Raw genomic sequence first — 27,256 nt, forward strand, 5'->3', positions numbered from 1 at the left:
AAAAGCTAAAATCGACATTAAAACCCAGATTCCTTGAGGAGAAGATGAACAATCAATAGGTACGTACTTATAATCCTTTTTCTTTTCAGATTCTTTTCCTTGCAAATGAAGATATATACAGACTGTCCCAGATTAAGACACGAATATATCAATCAAAGATTCCCCTAATAAAACTAACAGATGTGTATTTTTTCTCGACATTCAAAAGCTCTTTATTGAGCTCTGTCGTTGAATGAACTATCCCTCTGTATACGTATATCGATTGATAAACAATAATTAAATATATAATTAAATGCGTGCAAGGAATACTCAACATTACTGTAAATTGATGAAAGAATGAACAAAACAAATCTGAAAAAAAAACGTACAAAACCAGTTTTTTACATTTTTTGTTGAAGTGTTCAGTAGAGGATTTTGAGAAAATTTGCTTGTAAAGGAAAAAAGGCTACACTTATGGAAGCATACATAAAGCTACTCTCTATTTGACTTTAGTTGACTCAAAACCACAGAGTATGATTTTTAATTTGACCGGTTGAATTTGTCTCTGTTCCCGATGGTCCTTTGACCAAGAAACTCACAAAAAAACGCACAAAAACCTCCTTAGATCACAAAAGTAGTTTTTTACCACCATCATGGTCTCCAACCAGAAAATTCAATACCCCCTTAAGTGACCCAAGTAACATAGCATACCTGTGTATTATTAAACACCAACTCCACTATTAATATCTACACATCAACAGAACTACCCACAACCCAATACTAACCTCACGGTAAAAAAAAGCGTGACTGATGCGACTCGAAGGAGGTAACGTGACGAGTGAGGACCTAACTTGATGCGGTTGAATATTTATAAGAGCCCTACAGTTATCGTATGAGGCTCCATTTATGGTCGACGGTATTGCGGCGCAGATCAACTGCGTCCCCCATATATGGTTTGAGGGCTGCCCTCAATAGTAATCGAATGTTATCGGGTCCCCCTCTTCCCGTTGGAATCGTCTAAGCGTCCCCCACTTTGAGGTGAAATGCATTTTTTTGGTTGACGTTGTTAGATCCTTGTTTGATCCCTTATTTGGTAATGTTTGCTCGTGTCCAAACCCTGTGAAATTCAGTTTAATCCTTGTAAAAGGAATTTTTGGGATAATAATTATGATTGAGGAAGTTAAAAAATCTTTTTACGAGATTTACTTTTAGGGGATGTTATTATTAATAAAACGTCCCCAGGGTCCAAAGTCAACACAAGGGCTCTATTTTTAGGTCGCTGTTTAGATGATTATTCCTTGCCGGTGGCGGACATGTGTTTCTGGATTAATGGATCTTTTTTGGAAACCAGAATTTTGTGAACGTGCCCACACAAAGCTACATAGAATTTTATGTTTGTGTAAAAATAGCTGGCATTTCTCTGGGTTAAAGAACGTGGAATCCCCTTGCTATTTTAAAGTGATGTCTATTATTTAGGTAGGTGTGAGCTATTATGTAGAAAAAGATGCTGTAGGTCAAGAATTTACAAATTTTCTCCATTTCCGCTTGGAGTGCAAGCTAAAATGCGATTGTAAAAGGTGATTAAAATACTAGTTCATATATGTTGTGCTGTTGTTTTGAAATGCTAGTGTTTTCCTGCATGTTGAAATTTTCGAAAAAAGTTTCAATTGAAGTACCATTCACCAAATTAAAGGAACGTGTTAACACGCAGTAGATGAAAATTTATTAAAAACCTGATCCCGAATAACTTCCCTTCAAAGTCTCCCTGTGCCAGTAGGCTCCTAATTTTTCAAATATTGCACAAATTAAATTACACTAGAAGCTTTGTATTGGCATATAAAATTATGCTAAATATTTAATTAAATAATTAGAACATTTAAATTGTTATCGTCTTAACCATTCTACAAATTCTTGGTATAATTATAATATATTTTTTTAAATAAATCGCAATTTTTTAAATAAATCGCAATTTTTTAATTAAAAAAAGTCCTTTAAAAGGCAATTTCTAAATAACGACAATAGGGGGTCAAAGAGTAGGAGATCAAGCTTAGAAGAGTTAATAAATAGGTAGCAAACTATATTAGGAGTCAGGGTGTCCTAAAATTAGGATCTGTAAATTTAACAGGGGATTCTCCATCAACATCTATTTGCCTTATTTAGGGCCAAGTTACTTGATTTGCTCTGACAAGCTTTTTAATTTTTGAATTCAATAGCCAATTTTATATAACTTTTAGGGCTATTTCCATATGCTTTTCAAAAATTTGCGAAAAATATTTATGAATATGCTTCATATATTTACAGCAAACGAACGGACAGAGGCAGAACGTCAGGAAGTTTATATTGTACAAAGAGGCGAAGTCCAGAAAAGCAATAAACTGGTAGATATTCGGAATCATTTTACATTTTAATTTATTATTATTATTTAATTTGTTATATTATTAAATGCGACATTAACAACCTTAATCCCTATCTAGTATCTCATTAAAAGCCTTCCCGACTCTTCATTCATATGAACTTTTCGCTGCATCTTTTTACGTAGAATACGGTATTAAAATATTTTAGTTTTTTTCCAAAGACACCTTGTATAAAACTCAGTAGACACATTTGAGTTTTTGTTGAAGTTTTTGAGGGCAAAACCTACTAGACGAATTTTTTTCGCTGTTTGACATACGTGATATCATTTTGTGGAAAATTTAAACAGATCCAGAGTGAATACTTAACAAAACTGCATATGAACCCGGGAAATGTGTAAATGTGCATGCGCGTGTGCCATGTTGCCAAGTTCAACATCGCTAAGTAGCAACTGAAAAGGCAAATGCTACTTGTACATTTGCATTACTCTGGTATGGTAGTTTTAAAATAGTTATAGACATTCTATAATATCACAAAAGAAACCCCGATAATGGAGAATTTTAATGATCAAATCGCTATAGGGTTCATCTGAATTGAGCTGGCAACAGGTACGTATGTACATATGTTGGTTTAACTATAATCAAAGCGTTGGTAGTTCAGTGTTTAGTGAGTGAGTTAACCATTCTAAAATGTCAAAGAAAAGTAATAGACAAGAAAAAGACAATAGAAAATATATTGATTGTCTTCTTTGCGATGTCAACAAAGCTCAATATAACACCGAAAGGGCATTTTTTCGGTAAGAAATGTTTTGGATTTGAACAAATCCAAACGCTTTCAGGGTAGTGGAAGTTACTTCTGCTTATTTCATGGTTTATTACAGATTTCCCAAAGACATCAGGCAAAGGGCAATGTGGGTGGACTTCTGCGTGAAATGTAAAGTTATGGAATACTCGGATATGCCCTTTATTAAAAGGGATACTTTTCTGTGTTCAGGACATTTTCATCCTTTTGATATTATTACAGCCAGCAGGAGACTCAAAAAAGGAGCTGTGCCTATATTTGTTCGCTCCGGTACGGTAAAGTAAAAATTCTATTTATACAACGTATTAATATAAGGAAGGTTCAGTGGTTAATCCAGGAATTGGCATGAGTGAGACGGGGTGCCCGGCAGAATATTGGCTATTATTTTGAATTAAAAATGACAGTTTACGATTTGCGTGGTCATTTCACACGGCAAAGGCTACTCACCTTATCCTTACTATTGCGAAACATAGTAATTTACCATAATTTAAAATGTATTGCAAAAAATCAAAATAATGAACAAAAATAATAAAATACTTGTTTACATTACAATGGAAATGTCAAAACAGAAGAACATTAAAACTGCATCGCCCATGGCGCCATCTCTTCGACAACAGTCGTGTTCTGTGCAAATTACAGACGATGTTTTACCAAATTTCTTTTATATACCTAAGGCGTGTATAGATGGCATCACAAACAAACTATTTCGTGCAAAATAATGCGTTCATAAATCATGCGATATTTCCACCACTGAACATAACGAAAAAGCATGTGTCACCAGCGGTTTTCATAATTGTAGTTGTAGTACTAGGACACTAGATCAATATACTGGCAAGTTCACCTGGAGGATGGAAATCACGCAAAAATTGACAATGGTGTCTTTATTTTTATTTGGTATAAATTAACTAGGATTTTGATCTAATGACTCTTGGAAACTAACTCCGTGTTTTGCATATCTAAGGTTAAATACACACAAGGAAAAAAGTTAAGAATATTAAAAAGCAGCAAGTAAATTTAAACAGTCGTAAATTTTTTGCCAAGGTTGTTCGTTTCATTGTATGAAAGGACATATTATGGCCTACGACGAGTTAATCGTAAAAATTTGACAAATTGAAATATTTGGAGGTTGATAGCATGTGCCTTACAAGGTGGTTCAACAAAAGGTATCGGTGGAAAGTGTTGGAATATTATTCGTTTTTGGTTTTTGTATTAAACTAAAAGTTTTTTTCTTGAAACCTGTTAATAGAGAATCGATTTTATATTGAATTCAGGAAAAATTGGTGCCTGTACGGTAAGATTAGTATTTTTGTTAGTTGGTGTTTTAACTATGGTTTTTTAAATGAAATAAACCTTTGATATTGAAAGAGTCCTACGAACCATATAAACGTTATTCTTGTACAGGGCATCAGCCGTAAAGTACCATACAATTGGCACAATTTTGGTATGGCCTATGGCACATCGAGAGTTACCTACTTAGAGAATTGTTTCGTTTGTGGGTCCTCATGTACGTTTTCAAAATTTGAATTAAGCATTCACCTTTATGTTTTTCCAATTTCGTTCTATTTTCATAAATCCGACAAAAGTTGATGAAGGCTAAGAGTTTGCAAATATATATATTACATATTATTATAAGTTCGGAATTTTTAGTTTTACGCAGAGGAAGGTGTAATGAATGTGAAGTAAGTAATAAAGTGACAAAATGGTAATTTACAAGTGAATCTGGTTGTAATTTGCTATTATAGATGGATGTAGAATAAAATTGAACATAGTCACAAAATAATGGATATAACTGAAGAAATTAAGCAAAAAAATGAGATTTGGCTTTGAAATATGAATCAGAGTCCACGCATGGACTAAATTGATAAAAACCTTTTTTGAGCAGAATGACTGCAAAATCATTCTCTGCAGGTGCGTAATTGCGCCTGAATGGCCTTTGGCTAACCAAATACCCATAATAAAATTTTAAATTATGTTTGACTTCGGTTTACCCTTCAGACCTATTAAGGTTGTCATGGAAAAAAGCTCAAAAACGATAGAACAAACATGAACATGAAGGAAGTAAAACTTGTAAAATGGAACATTGACTTACGCTGTTTGCCCGAATGACTCGTTATACCTAGAGCTTAATTGAGTAGGAGACTTGTTTTCTGCGAGAATAAATAACGTTGAATTTTTTTTTAATCGTTTGCTTAATTTTATGAGTATTTATGCTCAGTGTCACCTATCTGTAATAATCAATTGCAACCAATAGCCGCAAAGCATATTTGCATATTAATACCTATTCCTATTAGTGTGCATATAGGACGTGTGTATGGTTAATGATAAACTTCGAAGTTCTTTTTATTTGTTAGTTTTAACGACGCATTCCTCATATGACAAAATTACTGTAGCTGTTTAATCTACGGGGTAGGATGAAGGGGAAGAAAAATATAATGAAAAACGATGGCTAATCATTACGTAAACAGGCTCTAGGGAAAAAATTGCATTATATTCACGAACGATAAAATCAAAATAAAATTTCTCTACGCTATATCGTGTAGCTGAAATACATTCAAGCATGGCGAATGGCGAATCCCGGCCACTGCGCATTACTGCGCAACTGCTTTCGTAATCGACTATGTAGAACGATACGGGCGAAAATTGAGGTCAACCAAAAGTGAAATATGTTCCGGTGTTCACACAAACAATCAAAGAGGATCAGGCAACATTGTAATTTCATTTATTATTTTTTATATTATTTAAACCATCCCTACAAATTACCCTTACAAATGCCTGATGCGGTACGCTCGGATGCTCTATTGCCGTTGTGACAATAACGAAAAAAAAAAAACAATAACCCCCGCAAAACCAAAATATTATTGAACACTGAGGATACCCCTTGACAAAGTTCGAAACGCTCGCCTAGTAACAGAAACAAAAACCCGATAACATGATCCACTCCGTGAACGTTCTGAAGGTTATTTAAGGTCAAATTAATGCGTTGCATAGACATGCGGCGTTGCCTGGCCGCTCTGGTTTGTGAGGCACTAGAGAGCTTTCTATTGAGTTTTTAAATATTTAGTGTTTGTGCCCTCCACGAACATCCCGTTTTTACCTGGTGGAAAAGATAAGGCGGTTTTTAAAAATTTCTAATTACTCTTGGTCGGGCCCTTACGGCAAATCGACCACTTTGCCTGCTTGAGGAACCTCCAGAATGAGATTCATCAACGTTTCAAACCACTCAACTCCTCATCAAACAAAAGCATTACTGGGAGGACAGGGAGGAGGAGCCTGACGGCTGATGCGCATTGGTCGGGAAAACGGTTTGGCGGTGATGTGACAACGTCGCACGCTTTTGGCGCACTTCGGCTCTCGTACTCGACATGCCAACCTCGTTGCCGAGTGTTTTACTTGAAATTTGAATCATTCGTTTTGAATTTCATGGTTATTGTGTGTCGGTGACCATTATTGAACTATTGAAAATTCCGGTATTTAGATGAGTGTTGTTCTGAGTTGTTGAGGTAAGTGGGGATTGCAGTTGTTTACGTTACGTTATGGTTATTGAGGTTGATTCTGGCAGTTTGATTTTATTTTGATTGCGATGTTGACAGCGCCGCCATCTTGGTTTTCGAGTTTGATGGGAAAGTCGAAGGTCAGGAAAAGAGGGGTTTTCACTAGAATAAAAGTGAGGTTATCGGGGATTGGTTGCACGAAATGGCGGAGCTTATAGGAAAGTAGTGGGGATATGTAATTGAGTCGGATATAGGAGGACGAGTCAAAGTTATGTTTGGTTCCTTCGTTTCTTGTGTAACAGATGCAGTGCTGAGCACTGCTGATGGTTGGGTTAGTGCTTATTGTTATAAGGACTATTGTGATGAGGGGTTAATTAAGTAGATGTTACCAGGACGGGTCAATTGTTGTTCTTTTTTGCGTTGTTGCCAATTTTCTTTTTTTCTTGGGTTTGTGATATATGAAACATGGTTGTTTAGGTACTGTTATAGCAATAATTTGTGACGAGGAAGGGCCAGTTTTATGGTACGAAATTGGAAAAATAAATCTTAAAAATATAAAGCTTGCAAACAAGTTATAGTGAAAAAATTGGGTTGGGCTGATAGAATTTTCTGCAATCAAGTATGTTAAAATTTTTCTTACATACCTAAGAAGTGATGGCGTTTACGCATATACAGAGTGTTTCATTAAATTGACATGGTGATCGGAATGAAATAATGATTTAATTATTTAATAAAGAATTGAATTAATAATTACTTAATCAATAATTGGATTAATAATTATTAAATCAATTTTTTAATTAAACAATCAAATTATCTGGCATTTTTTGCTTTCACAAAAGTAAAGGATTTTGTGACGTAAAATTCAACAACGTCACACTATGTCACAGTCACAATAAATAAAATTAAAAAAAAAATAAAATAAAAATTGATAATATAATTTATTCGTTTTTGGAAAGCTGTAGACGAGACAATTCAAAATACCTAACGATATATAGGGTGTTCCATTAAAAAAAAACGCAACTTTATATGAGAACTTAATAGGCGCCATCGATAGAATATCGCGACATATTTGTCAAAAATAATTTCCAGAACCAGGAATGTGTGTATTAAAGCTGTACTTTGACGAATAACCCTCGGAATAACCTAAACAATTTATAGCATATTAACGAAATATTTTATAAATAAAATGTACCCCAGGTCAGTACATACTTGCCGATGTTTTCCACCTAAAATCGAAAATAAGCCACTGGGCGATCCTATGATAAAATCCCATCCGATGTTGATGTGTCGGGTAGAAATCGGCTGACTCAGTGCAGTGGATGCAAGAAGAGATACAGTCGGCCGGCAATCGTTCCATCGATTGCATCCAGGTCTATACGTGGCCTTACAGAAATACAGAGTGTTAAAGTTATATTCCAATTTTGATGTACAGACTTTGCAATTCTTGAGACATCTCGCTCGAATATGGAACATACATATGTAGATTATTTTTTTGTTGCCTGCATCATTAGTTATACCAAATGGTTGTGAGAATTTTTTCCAGGGTGATTTTTTTCCAATATTTGTTTGGTCCTAATGCTTACCCATTTCCTTAAGCCGTTGGTAGAGAACCACCGAATTTCCGCTAGGAGTGCTTGTAAAGCATTTAACGCTTTAAAAGACACATGTTCTCGAATATTTCCCTCCTATGTTAAATTCCCAGATTGAGAAATTCGGTTACCAAAAAAATTCAACGGTAAATTAACAGCAGGTAGCGATTGGTGCCTGCAGCAGGTATCAATCAAACATATCAGTATCGAGTGAAAACTAAATTCTGACAATAGTTTTTAAAAATGCCTCTCTTCGGGGTTGATTCCTAAGATAAAATGCAATTTTTTAAAAATTTATATATTATATAATTACATCGAAAAGTGAAATCAAAAATATTAGAAATTATTAAACACGTGCCTGGCACCGAGATTGTCACCTAACTGGGGGCCATATGTTCAAAGAGTGTACGTCAGTGATGCAATTTTTTCGTTTTGAACGATCAACGCAAAGTGAATTGAGACAGGATGTAACATTAGTCAGTTAACATTCAAAAACTATTAGACAGACTTTAGGTATAGCGACTACGAAGCTCGTCACGAGCATTGGTGATACGTGGTGTTAGAACATTAAATCATTAACAAAGAATTAATATAGAGTTTGACTTCCGATGAACAACGCCCATTCTTCATTATTACGTAATTTTAAAAACATCATCAAATATTATTAGAGGTATTAAAGTTAGGTGTATAATACTATGTGTACATGAGACATACAGTGTGTCCAAGAGAAGCATGGACTGAGGAATTTTGAATATTGAGAGATAGTTTCCCTAAATCTAATTACATCAGCTTGTAGAGGAGAAAAAGGGGCCATTTAGAAAATGTAAAATGTATTTTAAACCACTTATTTTGTAATCATAATAATATAGATTTTGGAAAAAATAAGACTCCTGTGAAGTGCATCCTTATTTTGAACACACTGTTGATAATTTTAAGCAGAATCAGAATATTTGTCCTATACGTTTGAGGCGGATTATTCATTTTTTCTTTTATTTTATAGAAAAAAAGAGAAGAACAAGAAGAGGAGGAAAAAGAAGAAAAGGGTAAAATCAAAGAAAGTGCAATATATTGTACTTATTAAAAACCAATGTGTGACCTCTTGTTCAAAGCGTGTGGATAACACTTAGTTACCTATGCTTGAACAAGAGGTCCACCTCGGAAACATTAAACGAATCTAAACACTAACCAACACCACTTACAGTAATCACCAACACAGATAATAAAGTTATATATAATGTAACGAATTAATTGCATATTATATAACATATAATTATATATGTATTATATAATAAGTAATTTAGATAAGACAGGTTAAATTAGGTATAATGATCAAACACCGATCACTTATTTAAATCAGCGTTGTGGAATGATGGTATCAAAAACTGTCATTCCTCAGTGATTGAGACGAGGAATTTCCATAGCGTTCGATGTATTTTACACACTCACATATGATACTTTTCGTTAATTTTCGTTTTTATAATAATTTTTCCTGGGGTTCTGAAGACGGTAACAGATTTGTCACCGAAACGTTGGCAAGGGCATTCGTCCGAGCCCTCAGTAAAGGGTAAATGTTGTTCTCAGGTAGTTTTAACTGAGAATAATGTACAATTCCACCGCTCCAACAGCCCCTACTTGTGTGTGAGGCGTTATTCCCAATTAAGGTAATAGAAAAAACCTGTTATATTGAAAAATTCACTCTGCAATAACGTTAGATTGCATACAATAACTTTTGTATTTTTAACATTATTTGATATATCAATAGCTGAAATGTAATCAATCGCCCTGTATGAAATTCAGTGTCTAGATTAAAAACTTTTGTCAGTCACGTCATATTTTTTCAGTTCAAATGATGTCGGAGCGGCATCAAAAAGTTCCAATAAAAGTTCAAGACTATTGAAGATATTCGTCATCGCTATGGTGGCTGTTGAAACAGTCCGTTGATTGCGGCAGTAGTTCATCAAGTCAACGAGCTCATTCGACATCTTGAGTGCTGAGTAGTAGTCGTGTGGAAAATGGCGAATACAACTGTGAAGATGGTAATCAACCGGTTAATAAAATAAATTTTTGACTCGAGAAGGTCTGCGACATATCAGGCGTTCCTGGTCAGGCGCCACTTAGAAATTTTCCAATTTGTTAACGATGCAGAGCTTCAAGAAATCCAGAAAATTTTTACACCTCAGCCCGCATCTCATGCAACGTCTTACGTTCAAGAAGAATTATGCGATAGTTTTATTTGCAAGGATATAGGTAATGACGTTTTTTCTGCTCTTCTTCTCAGGGGGGGGAGAGGGGGAGGTTGCTCATTTCTAGTCCTTATTTTGAGAAAAGCCATTTAATGGATGTAAAATTTGATAAGATAGGAAGTTGGAAACCATTTCGCTCTAATTCGAACCATTTGGAGCCAACCTTCGAAAATGCAAAAAATGCCAAATTTGAAAGGGTAATACATAATGTTGAAAAGGGTTCATGACCGGTATGGTATCTGCGCTACACGAAAAATATTAAAACCATGAAAAAAGTGAAGTTTGGGTCTGCTGTGGAACTCCCTATATATGTAATAATATCTACACCTCGCCAAACGTTTTTTCGAGATTAATTTATAATTTTTCCGCAATGATAAATTATAAAATGTATATGTGTAGAGGGCACATATACTTTTGCACTCTGTATAGTAACTTGAATTGTTAATTATTGTCCAAATGACCTTTGCTCTATAGGTTCGACCATTTGATTCAGCAATTGTTACGAGATTTTGGTTGGTCAAGGACGATCTCGTAAGGGTCAAGATAAGTTTCGGTCGGCTGCGTACTTATATGAGTTTAAAAACACGAATAAATACAGAAAAACAATTTCAAATTTGACACTGGAGGACTTGTTTTCATACTCTTCGCGAAGCTACTTTCGGGAGAAAATTTTCCATTAACGAAAAATACTACTTTTATTTGTAAAAACAATTAAATGCATATTTATCTTTGATTTAATGAAACAATCTGGAAACACCTTCGAGGAAACGTCAAAAACGTGAAAATGGAATTTGACGTTACAATACCGAATTTATCCTATTCCACAATAATGGCTGACCTCGAACCGAAAACCGAACAAACAACCCACGGAAAGTTACCGATCTCGCTTCAACGACGGGGGCCTGGGATCCGCTTGCGAGGAATTTTTACAAAAAGCCGCTTGGCAACGCCGCGTTATTCACTTTTTTTCTTTCCACATTACGTAGTATTTTCAGTTGTTTTGTTTAATCATGCTGTTAATAGTTGCTTAATTAATGTTTGTCTCCGTTTTTCGGTGTTTTGATTTGGATCTTCGTTTAGATAGGTATTTTTTAGTCGACCCCTGTAAGCTGCTATTTATGGCCGCATTATCGACTCGAGTGATATTTTGTTTGTCAAAAGTGAAAGGCTGATTACTATAGAGATATCCGCTCTCTACAAATCTAACCCAATTTCAATAACTTTTCCACTCTAAATCGTTTATATTTTCAATGGTCGTATCACAATCTGTCAAATTTGACAACCATGGAAACAAAAGCAGCACCTTTCTGGAGAACAACAAGAAGGTCAAACTCAGTGGCTGACAAAACTAATCTAATTCCCAAGCTGCACTGGCTGGCCTGACGTCACTTTCACGTAACGGCAACGTCGCCTAACTGTTCCGGTTCCCCTCGTCCTTCCTTCGTCGTCTACGATGTCATTAAAAAGGTCGCTGCCTGGCATGCTTCGCTGTTCGTTTGTTTTTATATTGGGTTTCAATGGAAGTTTGAAGAAGGCTCAATGGAAGAAACTGGGTATGCGTAAAGGAGTGGGAGAATGCGTGAGGTTCTTGAGGGTTGAGTTGCTAATTAGTCCAACAGCTCCACAACACAATTTAGTTGGTTAAAATTTTCTTCCATTTGGAAACTGTTTGTTCCAGACAATTTTCTCACTTTTTATCCGGGCTGAAATGTTGCCGGAAATTTCGACCGTCGTGTTATTTCGCATCCGGGTAATGAAAAGCGGGTGCGAGAGAGAGAATGAAAGAGAGCAGAGGACATATCTGGAAAGGAGCGACGGAAAGAGAGTTAACGTAGAGAGTAAATTAGAGAGTGCGTTGAACGTAATGATGCAATGCATCCTATTACTACTCACTAGATTAGACGAAGACGAGAAGGATATTATGACTGATTCATGTTCTAATAATAATGCCTAATATATTATTCTTTTTATTCACATGATAATATTGGATATCCAGGAAAGTTGTATCCTGCTACCCGCTAATCTGTCAGTATTTGACACAATTACATACTACTAGCATTTTTAATCACTCGTGAGTAAAGGAAACTCGTAATGACGAAAATACGCATTATAGAACAGAACTTGATAAGTGAAGATAAACAACCTCCGAGGTGGGGATTGGCGCAGTTGTGCGCAGGCGTTGCGTTGCCAAATATCGTCTGCCTGGCCGTCCGTATAGAGAAGCGGTTTCATGCTTTCTGTTCGGCCATTTTCTATATTGGTCTGTTGGATATTCGTGATTTCAATAGATAATCTCGTGATTTCATTGCTTGCTTGGTGTTGTTGCAGTCGGTGAGTACGTAGTTTCTTGATTAGGATGTTTTGGTACATTCTGTTGTTATGAGTCAACACAACTGCGCATGATTAAAAAAGTGAGTGGGGGTCTGCGTGACAGCTACTTAAATTGACGTAAAATGTCATTTGAATTATGAATTTTTAACTCCCTTTGCTCGGTGTATACGCGTCTTCCTATGCTCATTTCGGTACAGCTAAATTTCCCATTGATGTTGAGTTCACGTGGTCGGTATGATGTTAGTGATCTATTATTACAACAATTTTTTTTTGAAGTATACAAGGTGTCCCGTTTAGAACTCGATATTTTGTGATGTTAAGTCGCGCATTTTCGAGTTTGGTAAGCAGTCCACTAACGAAGAATGACGAAAAAAGCCGTCATAGCTGGATGGCATAAATCGGACGTCATTTCCTGCCTAGCGGGCAATATTGAATGATCGGTCTGCGACTGTCATAGACCGATCACGTTATATTCAGATGAACAAATAACATCTTATTTGATTGCCTGCTATTGCCGCATAAGTGAAATATTTCCTCAATGAAAGATCGTTTTGGAATCCAATTTGTAATACTATAAAATGTTTTTACGTTAAATGACCTTTTTATGATACAATGGCGTGATATGAAAGCCAGCTTACTACCACGGGAGGCGACAACGAGCTTTAAATGTTAAAGAAAAATGGCCTCGAGTTTTCTCAAAATCGAAGGACGATATTCTCAAGACACGTAGTGAAAAGTGACGTCAAGACGACACATATTTTTCACTATGAAATATTATGAAACTCGTTGATGTGCACCATTTTGATATCAATTGAAGGGGAATAGGAATATATTACTTCCTAACTTAAAACATATTTTTGTCCCAAGGTTGCAAAATCCTAATTGTAACTGATAGAACACCAGAAGGTCCTCTGTAACGTCATAAATCTTAAAGTGTTTTGAATGGAAAGATGTTTGTGGTACCTACTGGCTGTAGAGTTATTTTCTCGTTGAATGGTTTCTTTAGGTTCTTACTAAGGGTTCTAGTTAAACTGTCTTCCTGGGCGCTTTTGAGGGAAAAGAATTACACGAGGAATCACCATGACGTAACTGTCACTTTGTCGTGGTAGAATGTAAACAAATATGGAGGACAATGAGTAATTCTGTGTAGAAAATGCTGTGAATTGATTGGCTGAAAAGTGGTTGAAACTGGATTCACATTTTTTCTCCAGAAGCAAGAGTGGATTTCTGAGACTGCCTATGCTGTGACTCGTTACTTAAGCCGTCAAACAGTCGTTGCCTATTGCGTTTTGACGGTCGTCATCATATTCATAAGTCGTTGGAATCCTTGGAGTCCGCTTTATTTACTCTCCGAAGTCTGGAGACTGGACGAAATCTGAATAAATCGAATTAATATCTCTCCCTCTCTTTCTCTCACCTCAATAGAGGAAGTGTTTATGATTTCACACACAAAATCAGGCCCAGGCACAATCGAGAGAGCTAACAAGGTGGCGCAGGCGCGCTGTTGCTGGCGACGTCAGGAGTGACCTCGGCCTCAGCATGATGAATACCAATGTATTCCTTTGTTTGTTTCTTTGGCTTCTGTTTTTGAGATTTTTAAACCTCAAATTGCCGACTTAAGTAAGTAGAGTCCGCACCCACTCATCGGAGATTTGGTAGAATAACCAAATTGGTGCTAATTGTGATTTTTGGTTAACATCAGCAACGCCTTTTATGCTGTGTAAGAGTCACATCCTGAAATTTTTGCTAGTGAATAACGGCCCATAATACAGCCTGGAAAGTATTGATTTTTCCAGATACCATGAACTGTAATGTGTCCAAGGCTAAAGGGGGCGAAAAAATCCCATTAAAAGGGTCTCCCTTCGAAGGATTTTCTTCAATCTATTAATTTTATATTGACAGTTTCTTTATAACTTGACATTGACGTAACATAATATAATTATTACTTGGTGACATCATATGTGTTTTATATGGACAGACTACCAACTACGAAACCACAGAAAGAGGATAAACTACAAGAATTAAACGAATCCGTCGAGCCTTGAAGACTAGAAAGAAACGTGGAATGGTGGCAGCTAGCGCAGCCGCGGAGTTGCCGCATTTTGCTGTCGACAACAGACCCGACAAGGTCGTTTCGTTATTATGACCGTTCTCCACACAGTTCAGAATAATCCACGTTGCTGCGTGTAAAAAGTTACTGAATATTCGGACTATATTATAAATGTAATAATACTTGTCAAAAGGTGCAACAGTAGTGCGCAGTACAAGGAAGTTCAGTAAGTATGTTGTAGTTGCATGGAGTAGATCAAGATGGCGGGAGGGCTTACTAGGTGATGCGCGGTGGCCAGCGAATGCTGCGCAGAAGTTGTATTAACGGAAAATGGGTTTAATTAGTTTAAAATAACATGGCAAGTAAAACCTGCTAGATGTACGGCTACAAGCAAATAATTGATGGTAGCGTAAAAATAGAAACGTTGTGTCGGTAAATATACGAGGGTGTCGCCACAGATATGCCAATTATTCGTATGTGATAAAAATAAATCACGATATAGTAAACTATATGGTGATAAAAAGTTATAAAAACCATGTGGTCAATGTGGTCACCATGGTAAATTTTATTTTGCCAAAACTTTTATGTTTTTGCGGTCATGGAGTCACGAGATGTCAGTAGCCAAAATTGTTTAGCTCCAGGAAATTAAGTAGGTATTTCCTTCTTAATTTTCTTTGTTAACTCCTACTTAATCCTCTCCTCAGAAAATTTCCAGAGAAATTTGGAAATTTTTTAAATGCTGTTTTTTGGCGTTTTCGAAATCGCCTAAATAGGTGTTAAAGTGGCCCTTAAACTTCAAAAATACAAGAGATGTTACAATTGAACATATGCAGGCTTTTAGAGCCCATCAAGACGATTAAATTGAACTATTTTTAAAACATAATTGTTCCGTTGGTTCCTGAGATATCGACGTTCAAAATGTGAAAAGTAACAAGAAGCAGGTACCTCTCCATTCTGAAGTTTTTAAAGTACAGTGTTTTGCTCGAACTGGCTGACGTGGATCTAAGAGTAAATCTGGATATAAAAGTTGATGTCTTGGAGCCTTGGAAAAACAGTGTTATGCATCTTTAAGGAGATAGCTAAGAATTCAACAATGAGGAGAGAATTAAGAATTCAATGCTGCCTTATTGAAGATAATTATTATACTACTCGGTTGCAGTTCACGCAGACGCGTTGCGAAATATGACCTTCCAAGGATAATCGATATCTTTTCGTTCGAACCAGCGTTCATTGAATCGATATATGTATTAATGTAGTAGTTATGTTTTATATAAAGTAAATATTAAATAATATAAGAATAAGTAAAATAACTAAATAATTTTTTTATTTGGCTTTTTAAAATTATTTTTAAGTTATAATATTTAATTTTATTTTTTGATAATTCAGTGCGAAAATTAGAGCATAATTATATCGCGCGCGATTTGAAGGCGTTATACGTTTATATTTAATATACTATCATTGTGGATTAAAATATTACCCGCAAAACACATTACAATAATTATTTCTGGCGTCTATTGTGTACTACAGATCGTGTACCTTTCATTATTTACTTAACCTATCGTTATATGTATACGTTATGGATTGACGCATTAATCATGCCGATTGCTCATCATCGTTGGCGCATGTACAAAACAAAATGGCACATATAGAAATCAATATGGCGGTCTATTGTCATTTGACAGATATGACGCACTAAGATACCAGACATGGATACGGAAATACTTTGTTTTATAATTTATGCACCTTATAATGTCCTACTTTTCGGTGTCGACAATAGACAAGTAACGTAGCTGCTGTTTCCGTGAAGGTATCATTCGTTGTTCGGGTGTGGCCATTTTGGTGGTTAACGTGTAATACATGGGTTGGAAACGTGCTTGTAAATTCAGTGGTCTCACAAAGGTCGATCCTTGGGAATTTAGGTGGTAAGTATCCTTTTTGGATTGGAATTAATTCTTACGGGACCAATTTTTGGCACTACATCTGAGGGAGTTGTCAGAAGTCTGACTTAAAGGTCGATCTTGGTTTGAGGCTTCGACAGTCTTCTAGCGATGCTTACAGGATAGTTATATCCAACCTGTGGAGGAACTTCCGTTTATAATCACCGTTGAGTAGATGGCAGATTGGAAATTTTAAATCCACAAAAAATGGAGATGGGACATGGAAACAATTTCCAGACGTGATTAACACATTTCTGCATCATTGCCATTTGGATCTTGTTGAATACCAGGCAGATGAAAGCAATTAATTGAAACAAGAAGAAAAGAAAAGACATTAAGCATATTTATGAATAATTCCGGGTATTTGTGAGTTGTGGTGGCAAGGTGAAATAGGTGATAGATAATAGAAAAATAAGTGCAGTTTTGATTAATACACAAATGTCGAAAAATTTATCATTTTTAACATACAGAGTGTTCGGGTTTTAAAGCTTCTTGGAACGTTGCAGTTTTTTAGATAGAGCAATTGTAAAATCGCTATCTGCAGAAGTGAATATGTGCCTATTTCACCAGTATTGTTTCTCTAAATTTGAATAATAAAATCTTAAATTTAATTTGACTTTGATTTATCACACAAAAGGTAAGAAAAGATGGAGCAGACAGACAATAATGCACACGAACAGAACACGACACAGACAGATCACATAGGACAGAAATTAATATGAAGGAAACAAAAACAACAACTTCGAGGACTAATACCTTTACTGACGTTGCACTACAATTGTAATTTATCAACTGAAACCAGTGGCACGGTCGCAAAGGAAATTTACTTACATTGTACCTACTTCCACGTAAACGCCAAAAATTTGAAACTTAAGCTGTTGGTTGATTCGTCACGTATTAAAATGGTTAAATTTTTTTTAAACTAATGCGTCATAGTAAGAGAAGTCAACCCAGCCTTTTTTCAAAATTCACCAAGCACTGCAGGAATCCTTTTTGTTTTGAGGGTGGACAGTGGCGTACACTTCTCTTTGCTTTAAAATGTCCAGATTTGTACTGTTGGGCCAGTCACTGGTAGGAAAAATCGCATTGTAAACGATGAGTCTTGCTAGATAAGCGGCTTTGGAGAAGTTTTTTACATTTCAAATTTTTAAAACAAAATTTTTAAAATACGTGAATTTTTTATAAAACCTTGATAGCCTGCATCTCGACAATCACCGATTTGCGGAAAGAAGTTTATCAATTAGAGTGGATTCTGCATTCGGTGGACGTTTAAAACGATCAACATTCAAAATGGCGTTATTTATACAAGTTTTCGAAAGCGCAGATCACGTTTACTGCGACAAGGCTCTATCAAGAACTTATTTTAAAGCGGTTTACCGTAGAATTTAAATCAAAATGGCGGTCGCTGAATTCTGAAAATATTGCGGTTTGTTATATCGGTTACATATGCTATCACATATACGCCTCAAAGCTACATGACACTCGACCCAGGCCATACTATACCAACATTTGCGACATTTTATCGTGACTACTCAGACACAGTTAACCAGGGAAAGACTCTCCTCAAGTGTAGCATGCTTTACGGAATCGATAAAAATTCGAAATTACATGCTGTAGTTTCTCGCAGCATCATGCTGTTTATTACGCCTCATTCCACTCAGGCGCAAGCGTTTTATACCGCCAACTCTCTCCGTTTCCCCACACTTTCGTGGGTTGTCGAACCGCGGTCATGTTGCAACACCGCATTCTTGTTAACGCAATCTAGATAACTCGATCCGTAATCGATATTTCTGTAGTTTTTGAGATAAAAACAGAACCCCGGAGGTTGTATGTTTATACTTATAGTTGTCTATTTTGTTTAACTGACAAGTTGACACTTACTGTCAAAGCTGATCATTGTAGTCATTTGTTAAATTTTCAAGTACCGTTTCAATTTAGCTCGTAATCCTTATTGTGTCATCCATCTTAAGTCCGCTTTGTTTGCTGGCCTTGAGTGATGTTTAATTTTAAAATCAGTTACGGGGGACTGCACAAAATGACGCTAATTTGCTGCTCTCTCGAAACGCACACGGGCGTTGGCGTAGTATATGATTATCCACAACGCCACAAAGTGACTTTGACACATGTATAATTTCCCGTGTTTATACTACAATTGGGCTCGATTTTATTGCAGAAATTCCACCCGCAATGCCCTCAATAGAGCAATGCGACGTGGCATCTGGAAACGTAGCGGCAGCGCTGCCCTCCACTTTGGAAATCTTCGATAAATTCAAGCCCACCACCGAGGACGGCAATTCGGATTCCGAGGAAAGTTTCCATTTAGTTTTGGACGAGGACGACGTCGAAAGTAAGTTTCCACTTTCCCAGTTTCATGATGATTAATTGTGAATTGTTCGGGTCAATCTACAGTGCCTAATGGCCGGGACAAGGAGACACGCATTGAAGAAAGTGAAGATGAAATTCTAAACAAGTTCGATACTTTGGTAGACACTTCGTTGGACAATTTAGATGAAGACAAGATACTGGGCGATGTCGATCTCAGTGATGCCCAAAATGGAAAGGAACGAGCCTGCACTAAAGGAATTGACGGGCAAGGCAAAACAAAGAACAAAAATGAGGATTTTGAAAACAATACTGATGAACAGTTCAAGAACTTGTACGCACATGATGCGGTTCCAAGCGATACTGCAAAATCTATCGAACCAACTAAAGAACGTGTTGAAGTTCCTCAAGACTCAGAAGCGAATGACGTGGAAATGACACCAGAGAATAAAAAACAGTATGATAAAAAGAAAAATTTGGGAGATGCTACTGAGGATATTTCTATGCCTTCAAATCAAGAAGGCATAAAAAAGTCTAAAGGTAAAACCTCTTTGAACCAAACTCGGTATCCAGCTCAGCCTGTGAATCCCTTAATTCGCACGTTAGTCGAGTACCAGGAATTTTGTGAAGACCCTCCTGAAATACTAGAAATTTGCTCAAATTTTCCTGTTTCAAAAAAAAAATCAACAACAATTGAACACCTTAAAGGTGACAGTACAACTTCTCAAAAGCCTTGTAAATCAATTAGTGGCGAAGTAACGCGATCTCAAACTACTAAAAAAGAACCAACTCTTCCCACTACTGCTACAAATCAAAATAATTCGCTTGAGAGCGGGAATATCGTTGAAAACGAAGAAAATTCCCCTAAAGAAGCAACCAATGAAACTGAAACTAAAATCACCGAACCTCAAGAAAGCCCCAAAGAAGACAAATTTAAATTCCCAGCAGACGTCCCTAATAAAACCTTTGAACGAAGCACGTCAGAAACCCACTCAGAAGATAAAGAATCCATTGACGATGAATCTGATTTGATGGATGTCTCGATGGTGCGTGAGACGGAAGAAGACGACGCTTGTGCCATTGCAGACGCAATCGAGGAAAACACCGCCCTTGCAGATGCAGAAAACGAGAGCGAAAACAATGAAAAATCTGACGGAGAACAGAGTGACCGTACTGAAGCAGAGCAAGAAAGCTGTGATATGGATAAAGACCGAGAATCCAATGATGACAACGATAATTCTATGGGCTTTGACGAAGATGATACTCACAGTAGTTTAGATATGCCAGTTGAAAGCAAGGAAGACGCTGAGTCATCCTCAAAAGCTGCAGAGGAGGATGCATCGGGGAGTGTGGAGGCATCTCAAGGGGTCGAATCAACAGTTGGTCAAGAGTGTTTGGCGGTTGATGAGGCATCTCAAGAGGTTGACTCGGCAGTTGATCAAGACGAGCAGGTTTTGGTGGTTGATGAGGCGGCACGCGGTGAGAAGAATACGGAAGATGCCAATATGGCACAACCAGAGAAATCTGAAGTTGCCAATGATACAAATAAGACTGATGACGTTTCTGTAGCTGAGCCTAAAGATGTCGAGATGGAAACGGCGCCTGAGGAGGGGACTACTGCTGTGATAAAATCCGAAGTTGTTGAGAATTCTGAGAATACTGGTGAGTTAAAAGACGTTTGATAATTTTCGTGTTATCCCCTGTTTGGCTTTCAATACCGAAATGCTTGCGATTAAAGCCGGATTCTATGCATTCGAAATCCGACGCCCGAAAAATCTCGTTTGCTTGTTAGTTAACTTGAGAAAATCGATTTTAAAATTATAGCAACCCATTTGGATCTAAAATGCCCAAACGAGGGAAATAACATCAATTTAAGCATGAAACTCCAGGACTAGAATTGGAAATCTGTAAAACTCCATTTTAAAGCTTCTTTTCGGACAACTTGGAATGCCATTTTTACAACATCGAACGCATGAGACTCCGGCTTTAGTTATTACCGTTGCTGGGCACATAATGAGTAAGTAATCATGCACTGGGTCAAAATTTGCTTATCGAAGCGACATGGAAGGTTCTTTTCCTTGTTTCCTCTTTTGTAGATTAAATTTCTCGTTAACTGACCAACCCGTCTCCATGCCGTGTATCGCTCAATGTTCGACATTTTCCGTTACTCAAGGACATACTAATTTGAGATACTAGACGCTAGCCGCCGAAATTACCTCAAAATATCAACTCATCGTTCTTGAAATAATCTAAATGATTTACGTCATTTCTCACTCTCCGTAGGCAACCAGTAATGCGTGTATTTTTTAAAATCAATCAAGCCATTCAACGCGCCTCTTTTGTTATTTCTACCAAAAGCGCACAAATGCCACATTCGTTCAAAATGGCGAAGTTTAATATAATTCGATATTATTTTAAGTTATTCAAGAATCGCCAATACGTATGTTACGATAGTTAATAGCCGCGCAACCTGTTTTGGAGTTGCATAAAGAACATGTTGGATTTCTTCAGAAGGCCAAAGGTTTTCTCAAGAATTACCGGCAGTTTCCTTAGTTATATTTTATTTTAGGACTTGGAATTTTGTTTTATAAATCTGCTTTATTTATTTTGCATTTTGAATGCACGGTCGCTATTTTCGCTCATGTACGCGAGTACCAATTGAACAACGCGAAATGCCGCAATACGTTTCATTTATTTTCCATCGCGTTATGTTTGGCGGATATGTTCGTCCTTGTTTAGCAAGTGTCATTAAACCGTGACAATTGCGTCATTATGGCCGCCATGCTGCCAACATTAACAAAATTAAATTATTAATTTGTGTCATCTCTCTTTTTGTTTGGTTGACCTTAACGCGTATTTTGACAACGTTTGGTTCATTATTATTATTATTGTTTATTTTGCTTTATACTCTAAAATAAATCCTACGAAAGCTTATTACTGCTCCTTAGATTATATGGAGGTGTCTACAAAAATCCCAAGCTGGCTTAATGATATTTTAAAAGGTAGTGCTCTTAATTTATTCATCATTCTTAGGCGATTTATTTTGAATTGAAGGCGGTTTTATGCAGCAAATAAGAATTTGTTGGACGTTTATAGGATCCAAATAAAATAAGAATAAAATGACTTTTTGACATTTTATTTGATTATTTTTGCGTTTATTGCCACTGGTATTTTTATTGCGCATCAGGAACCCCGCGCGGAACAAAAATATCGATTTATAATATAATTTAGAGAAAATATTTAACCTTTAACGTTTTATTTCGCACTTTTCATTTTCGCATAAAATAAACTTTAATAGTTAGCAAACATTTATCTTATTTCTTATTCCTAATTGATATTATTTTTCGGCGTAAAAAGCTACATAGAGATAAGGCACTTCAATGCCCATTTTTCTCTTAACTTATTTTTTTTTGTCACCTTATTTGCTGTATTAACCCGTTTTACCCTTTAACCCCTTCCAGAGCGCAGGAAATCTGCCAACAAAAGAAATCTTTCCTTAAGCGATTCGGAATCAACAGGCGAAGCATCGGCTAAAAAAACTAAATTAATCATTGAAGCTCCTGAACCTGCAATAACCGACACCGTCCAAGTTCAAACTCCCTCAGAACCCGTCGTAAAGCTCAAAACCCTGACATCGTTCGCGAAGTTCATGCAATGTCGAAAGCTCACCGCGAAACTCTCCCGTTCCGACTTGGAGCAGTTTTGCATACAAAAGATCTGTGAGAGTCTCATGCTGAAAAGCACCGAAGGTGAACTGAGTCAAAGCATCAAGAAGCACGAGAAAACCATTGAGGCTTTGAGGAAGGATCTGAACCAGTTGACGAAACAGTGCAAGGACTTGGAGATTGTGAATAAGAAATTGATGAACGAGTTGAGGAATCAGAATGGCATGAAGAAACCGCTGGTGCCACTTAAGATCACCAGGTCGGTGGGGCTGCAGGTGCGGTTGAATCCCGCCACCGAGGTGGTCAATCAGAATCGTAGGAGGCAGACAATGCCTAACACATCCCCTAAAGTTGTCACTCCCACTATTGTAGCTAATAAGACCAAACTAGCGAATGTGCAACCTTCAGTTGTCAGACAGGTAATAAGTGCGTTTTATTTTGCATGAATAGAAAATTAATGAATTTCGTTTTCTAGCTTGCGCAGAATTTACCTCCCAGATCGCCCTTAGCCACTGGTCAAACAACGGCGCCACATACAGCTCCAATGCTAAGTCAGGCTTTGCAGAAAAAACCTATTTTGGTTAAACGGACTACTCCTGTCAGAAAACCTGGGCCTGGCGTGATTGGTATAAGAAATTATTTTGTAGCGTCTTTCAGCCTTCTATAAAAAAATGTTCCAGACCTAACAGACGAAGATGATAGGCTGAAGAGGCCTAACAGTAAGGTACTAAATAAAACTGTATCGTCGGCTGGTACTCCCACAAAGACTGTTGGCGTCAACAAAGCGATGCCTACGAATAAAGTAATAGGAAATAATCAGGTGGGTGAAACATTCATATAAACTGTTGCATAATAAATTTCTTGGTTTTAGTGTCGAAATAAGAGCAGATTATTAATTACGTTTGATGGTTTCCATGAAAACGATCTTTATAAAAAAATTTATTGTCAAATGCCATGTTAATTTAATTAGGTTTTTCAATTTCAACAATTTCGTGTTGCTCCTAAATGGCTACCTACTTACAATTTAAGACTATAAATCCGAATTTGGTTTTTACGATTCACAATTTAAAATATTTTTGTTCTAGGGTAAACAAATGGCTGTGTCTAAAGGAAGTCCCTTAGGACCCAATAAAGGGAACAACCTTTCTCCAGGTAGACATGCAAGCAATTTTTTTTTTTTAGTGGAATCGTAATAATCGTGTTTGATTTTAAGGAATAAGACTGACTCCTGCAATTACCACAACTGCGAATGGTTCACCCCAAATGGTGTATGTGGTTCCTACCCTTGCTTCAAATGAAGGAGGACAGCAAAAACTGGCCTTTGTGAATGTGCAGCAGAACGGTGTTCTCTGTAAGTCAACTCGATATTTCCTGTTTCAGTTTTAGATCAGTTTTTATCTACTTTAAGTCTAGCTCACGTGCAAGTTTTTACAGCAGCATCTTATTAAATTATTCAGTAGTATTAGGTGTACAACTTTGCTTCCGCCGTTTTTGAATAGATGTATGTAGCGGTAAGTAATGATCGAAATAAATAACCCCATGTGGGCATGCAGGAGCCTTGGGCACCTGTTAACATAACCTCATAAAAATATTAGTCTATTTGTGTCTTCATCATAAAGTTATTCGCAATTGAAAATGTCAGTGTACGAGCCAAATTCTCGTCATTTGCGGGAGGTTTTACTTTTCTGCTTCAATATGAAGAAATCTGCTGCTGAGGCTCATCGAATGCTCTCAGATACTTATGGGGAAGCCACTATTAGTGAAAGGACATGTCGTGAGTGGTTTCAGCGCTTCAAGAACGGTGATTTTCACGTCGAAGACCAACATAGCGGTGGAAGAAAGAAGGTTTTCCAAGATGCGAACTTGGAAGCATTACTTGACGAAGACTCGTGTCAAAGTCAACAAGAATTGGCACAATCATTGGGAGTGACTCAACAAACAATCTCAAAACGCCTCAAAGACATGGGAATGATTCAGAAGCAAGGATATTGGGTGCCGTACGAGTTGAAACCAAGAGATATTGACAGGCGTCTGTTCGCTTGTGAACAGTTGCTTGCAAGGCAAAGACGGAAGGGATTTCTGCATCGTATTGTGACTGGGGACGAGAAATGGGTTCATTACGATAATCCCAAACGCAAAAAGACTTGGGAATATCCCGGCCATGCTTCCACGTCGACGGCCAAACCGTCTATTCATGGTTCCAAAATCATGCTCTGTATTTGGTGGGATCAACTCGGCGTAATATATTATGAGCTGTTACAACCAACTGAAACAATCACAGGTGCTCTTTATCGAACCCAATTAATGCGTTTGAGCCGAGCATTGAAAAAGAAACGGCTGCAATACAACGAGAGACATGATAAAGTGATTTTGCAGCACGATAATGCTCGACCCCATGTTGCGCAAGTGGTCAAGAAATACTTGGAAACATTGAAATGGGAAGTCCTACCCCACCCGCCATATTCTCCTGACCTAGCTCCTTCTGATTATCACTTGTTTCGATCCATGGCACATGGGCTAGCTGACCAACACTTCCGGTCTTATGAAGAAGTAAGAAATTGGATAGAATCGTGGATCGCTTCAAAAGATGTCCAATTTTTTCAACACGGGATTCGTATGCTGCCCGAAAGATGGGAGAAAGTAGTGGCCAGCGATGGACAATACTTTGGATCCTAAAGGTATAATTAGTTTTTTACAATAAAATCGCGAAATTCGGAAAAAAAACGGCGGAAGCAAAGTTGTACACCTAATATTTTTTTCACTTTGTTCAAATTAGAGTAGTCGCCACAGCTGGTCGATGCATAAGTATGAAAGAGGACTAAATATCACAATAAAACTCGAATTCTTAAAATGAAGTTTTAAACAAGGAAATTACACAATCGCAGGCCAGTACAAATGAGTGTGTAAAAACAGATTACGTGATTAAAAAAACTAGAAATACATATCAGTAAAAAAGTAATAAATATATACATATTAACGCTTTCGCAGTGTGATTTTGAGAGGCTAGTCGATTTCTGTTATGTAAAGGTGTTATATTTAACAATTTATTAGATTCTAACGTTATTCCCCAAATTCTTTTAAAGGTTTTTGCTGAAAAAAGAAGCTAATGCGAAATAAAGAGTTGCAAGTGAGATAGCCTTATAATTTTCAAACTAAAATTGTATCTTGTTTCTTTCTTAGCTGGAGCCCTCAACGGTTCAACAGTACTAGCGAATAAACAAGGTCAAACTATCACCCTCAAAACAGTCCCAATGCGCCACAAACACCCGGCACCTCTTCCTGTGCCGGTTAGCTCTCGTACTCTTGTAGACACGAAACTGAAAGCTGTGCTTCCAAAACCACACCTGACGATAAAGAAAATCGACACGGGCATCATCCTCCAATGGAAAATGCCCTATAATCTGGATCTTTATGAAAGTATCGCGAGTTATCAACTGTATGCGTACCAGGAATCAAGTTCACCTCCCAGTACGGAAATGTGGAGAAAAGTCGGGGATGTTAAGGCGTTGGCACTGCCTATGGCCTGTACTTTGACTCAATTTGCAGATAAAAATAAATATTATTTTGCTGTCAGGTCGGTGGATGTGCACAAGAGGATTGGGGCTTTCAGCGATCCTCAAGAAATTTCTTTGTAAAAATTCATATTGAAAAAGTTCCTCGTGTCTCACTGGGTGAGGTGGTAGAAAGTCGACGGAGCCTGCGTTAAAAGTATCAGATTCAAACCTGTGAAGATTCTCATGATTCAATTCCGAATATCTGAGGAATTGCGAATCAGATTTGGGTTAGGTATTCACTGTATACTTCTCATGATAATTGTTACATAATAGGTAGGCACTCTCCTGTTTTTTAAAATTTATTTGTTTTCATTAAAAGAACGTTATACATAATAATGCGAGATATCTTTGCATATAAAGCAATGCTAACATTTCTTTTTTTGCATTAGAACACTCAGAATATATATATTTCCCTGTTTAGTATAAAGTGCTCGAAGAAATGACAAACCGTTTTTAGAATTCTCGACGTATTGTTTTCTGAATGTGCACATACCGAATCAGTCTGAAAAGTTGTATAATTTCCTTACTGTTTTAGAGCTTAATGTTTCGAACAAATGTGTATATATTATGTTCTAAGTTTTTTTTTTTTTGATATGTGATGAATGTAGTAAATTGTCTACTTGCATTGGCATTATCCATTATATGTAATAGTAGATGCCATTGTAGAGTTAATCGCTCTGCATATAGGTCGACAACAGTTATTTATTTGGCATCATAAGTAATGGGAATTAAAAGAATCTTTTCAATTTTTGTTTTATTCATACGAAATACATTTTTCTGACGTTCGGTCTTCATCATCGTTATCGCAAATCTTTCGAAAGGGTTTTCGTGGTGTCTTTGTAGCAGAGTACGATGCAATTCGACAACTTCAAAGAATTTGGAATTTGCTCCTTACGAATTCTCAGAGTTTACAATGGAAGTTTTTGGACCCTTAAAGAGTTT

At 36.9% G+C, this 27,256-nt stretch overlaps 1 protein-coding gene across 5 annotated transcripts; it reads left to right on the plus strand.

Annotated features, from left to right (window-relative positions):
- Nucleotides 1–2,924: 2,924 nt before the first annotated feature.
- LOC136414526 (activating transcription factor 7-interacting protein 1-like) lies at nucleotides 2,925–27,060 on the plus strand. 5 transcript variants are annotated; one of them, XM_066398583.1, is made up of 10 exons: nucleotides 2,925–3,127; nucleotides 3,212–3,402; nucleotides 18,947–19,120; nucleotides 19,183–20,757; nucleotides 22,557–23,179; nucleotides 23,236–23,386; nucleotides 23,441–23,580; nucleotides 23,846–23,912; nucleotides 23,974–24,111; nucleotides 25,941–27,060. In XM_066398583.1, exons 1-10 carry the CDS (start codon nucleotides 3,021–3,023, stop codon nucleotides 26,393–26,395), a joined length of 3,621 nt encoding a protein of 1,206 aa, XP_066254680.1. In that variant the 5' UTR covers nucleotides 2,925–3,020; the 3' UTR covers nucleotides 26,396–27,060. The 5 variants fall into 5 exon arrangements, with proteins under 5 accessions (XP_066254680.1, XP_066254681.1, XP_066254682.1 ...); XM_066398584.1 differs by lacking the exon at nucleotides 3,212–3,402 and having other exon boundaries at nucleotides 2,944–3,127; XM_066398585.1 differs by lacking the exons at nucleotides 2,925–3,127; nucleotides 3,212–3,402 and adding an exon at nucleotides 6,452–6,632.
- Nucleotides 27,061–27,256: the final 196 nt, after the last annotated feature.

This window comes from Euwallacea similis, chromosome 17 (genome assembly GCF_039881205.1).
Source record: "Euwallacea similis isolate ESF13 chromosome 17, ESF131.1, whole genome shotgun sequence".
Classification (NCBI taxonomy): Eukaryota; Metazoa; Arthropoda; class Insecta; order Coleoptera; family Curculionidae; genus Euwallacea; species Euwallacea similis.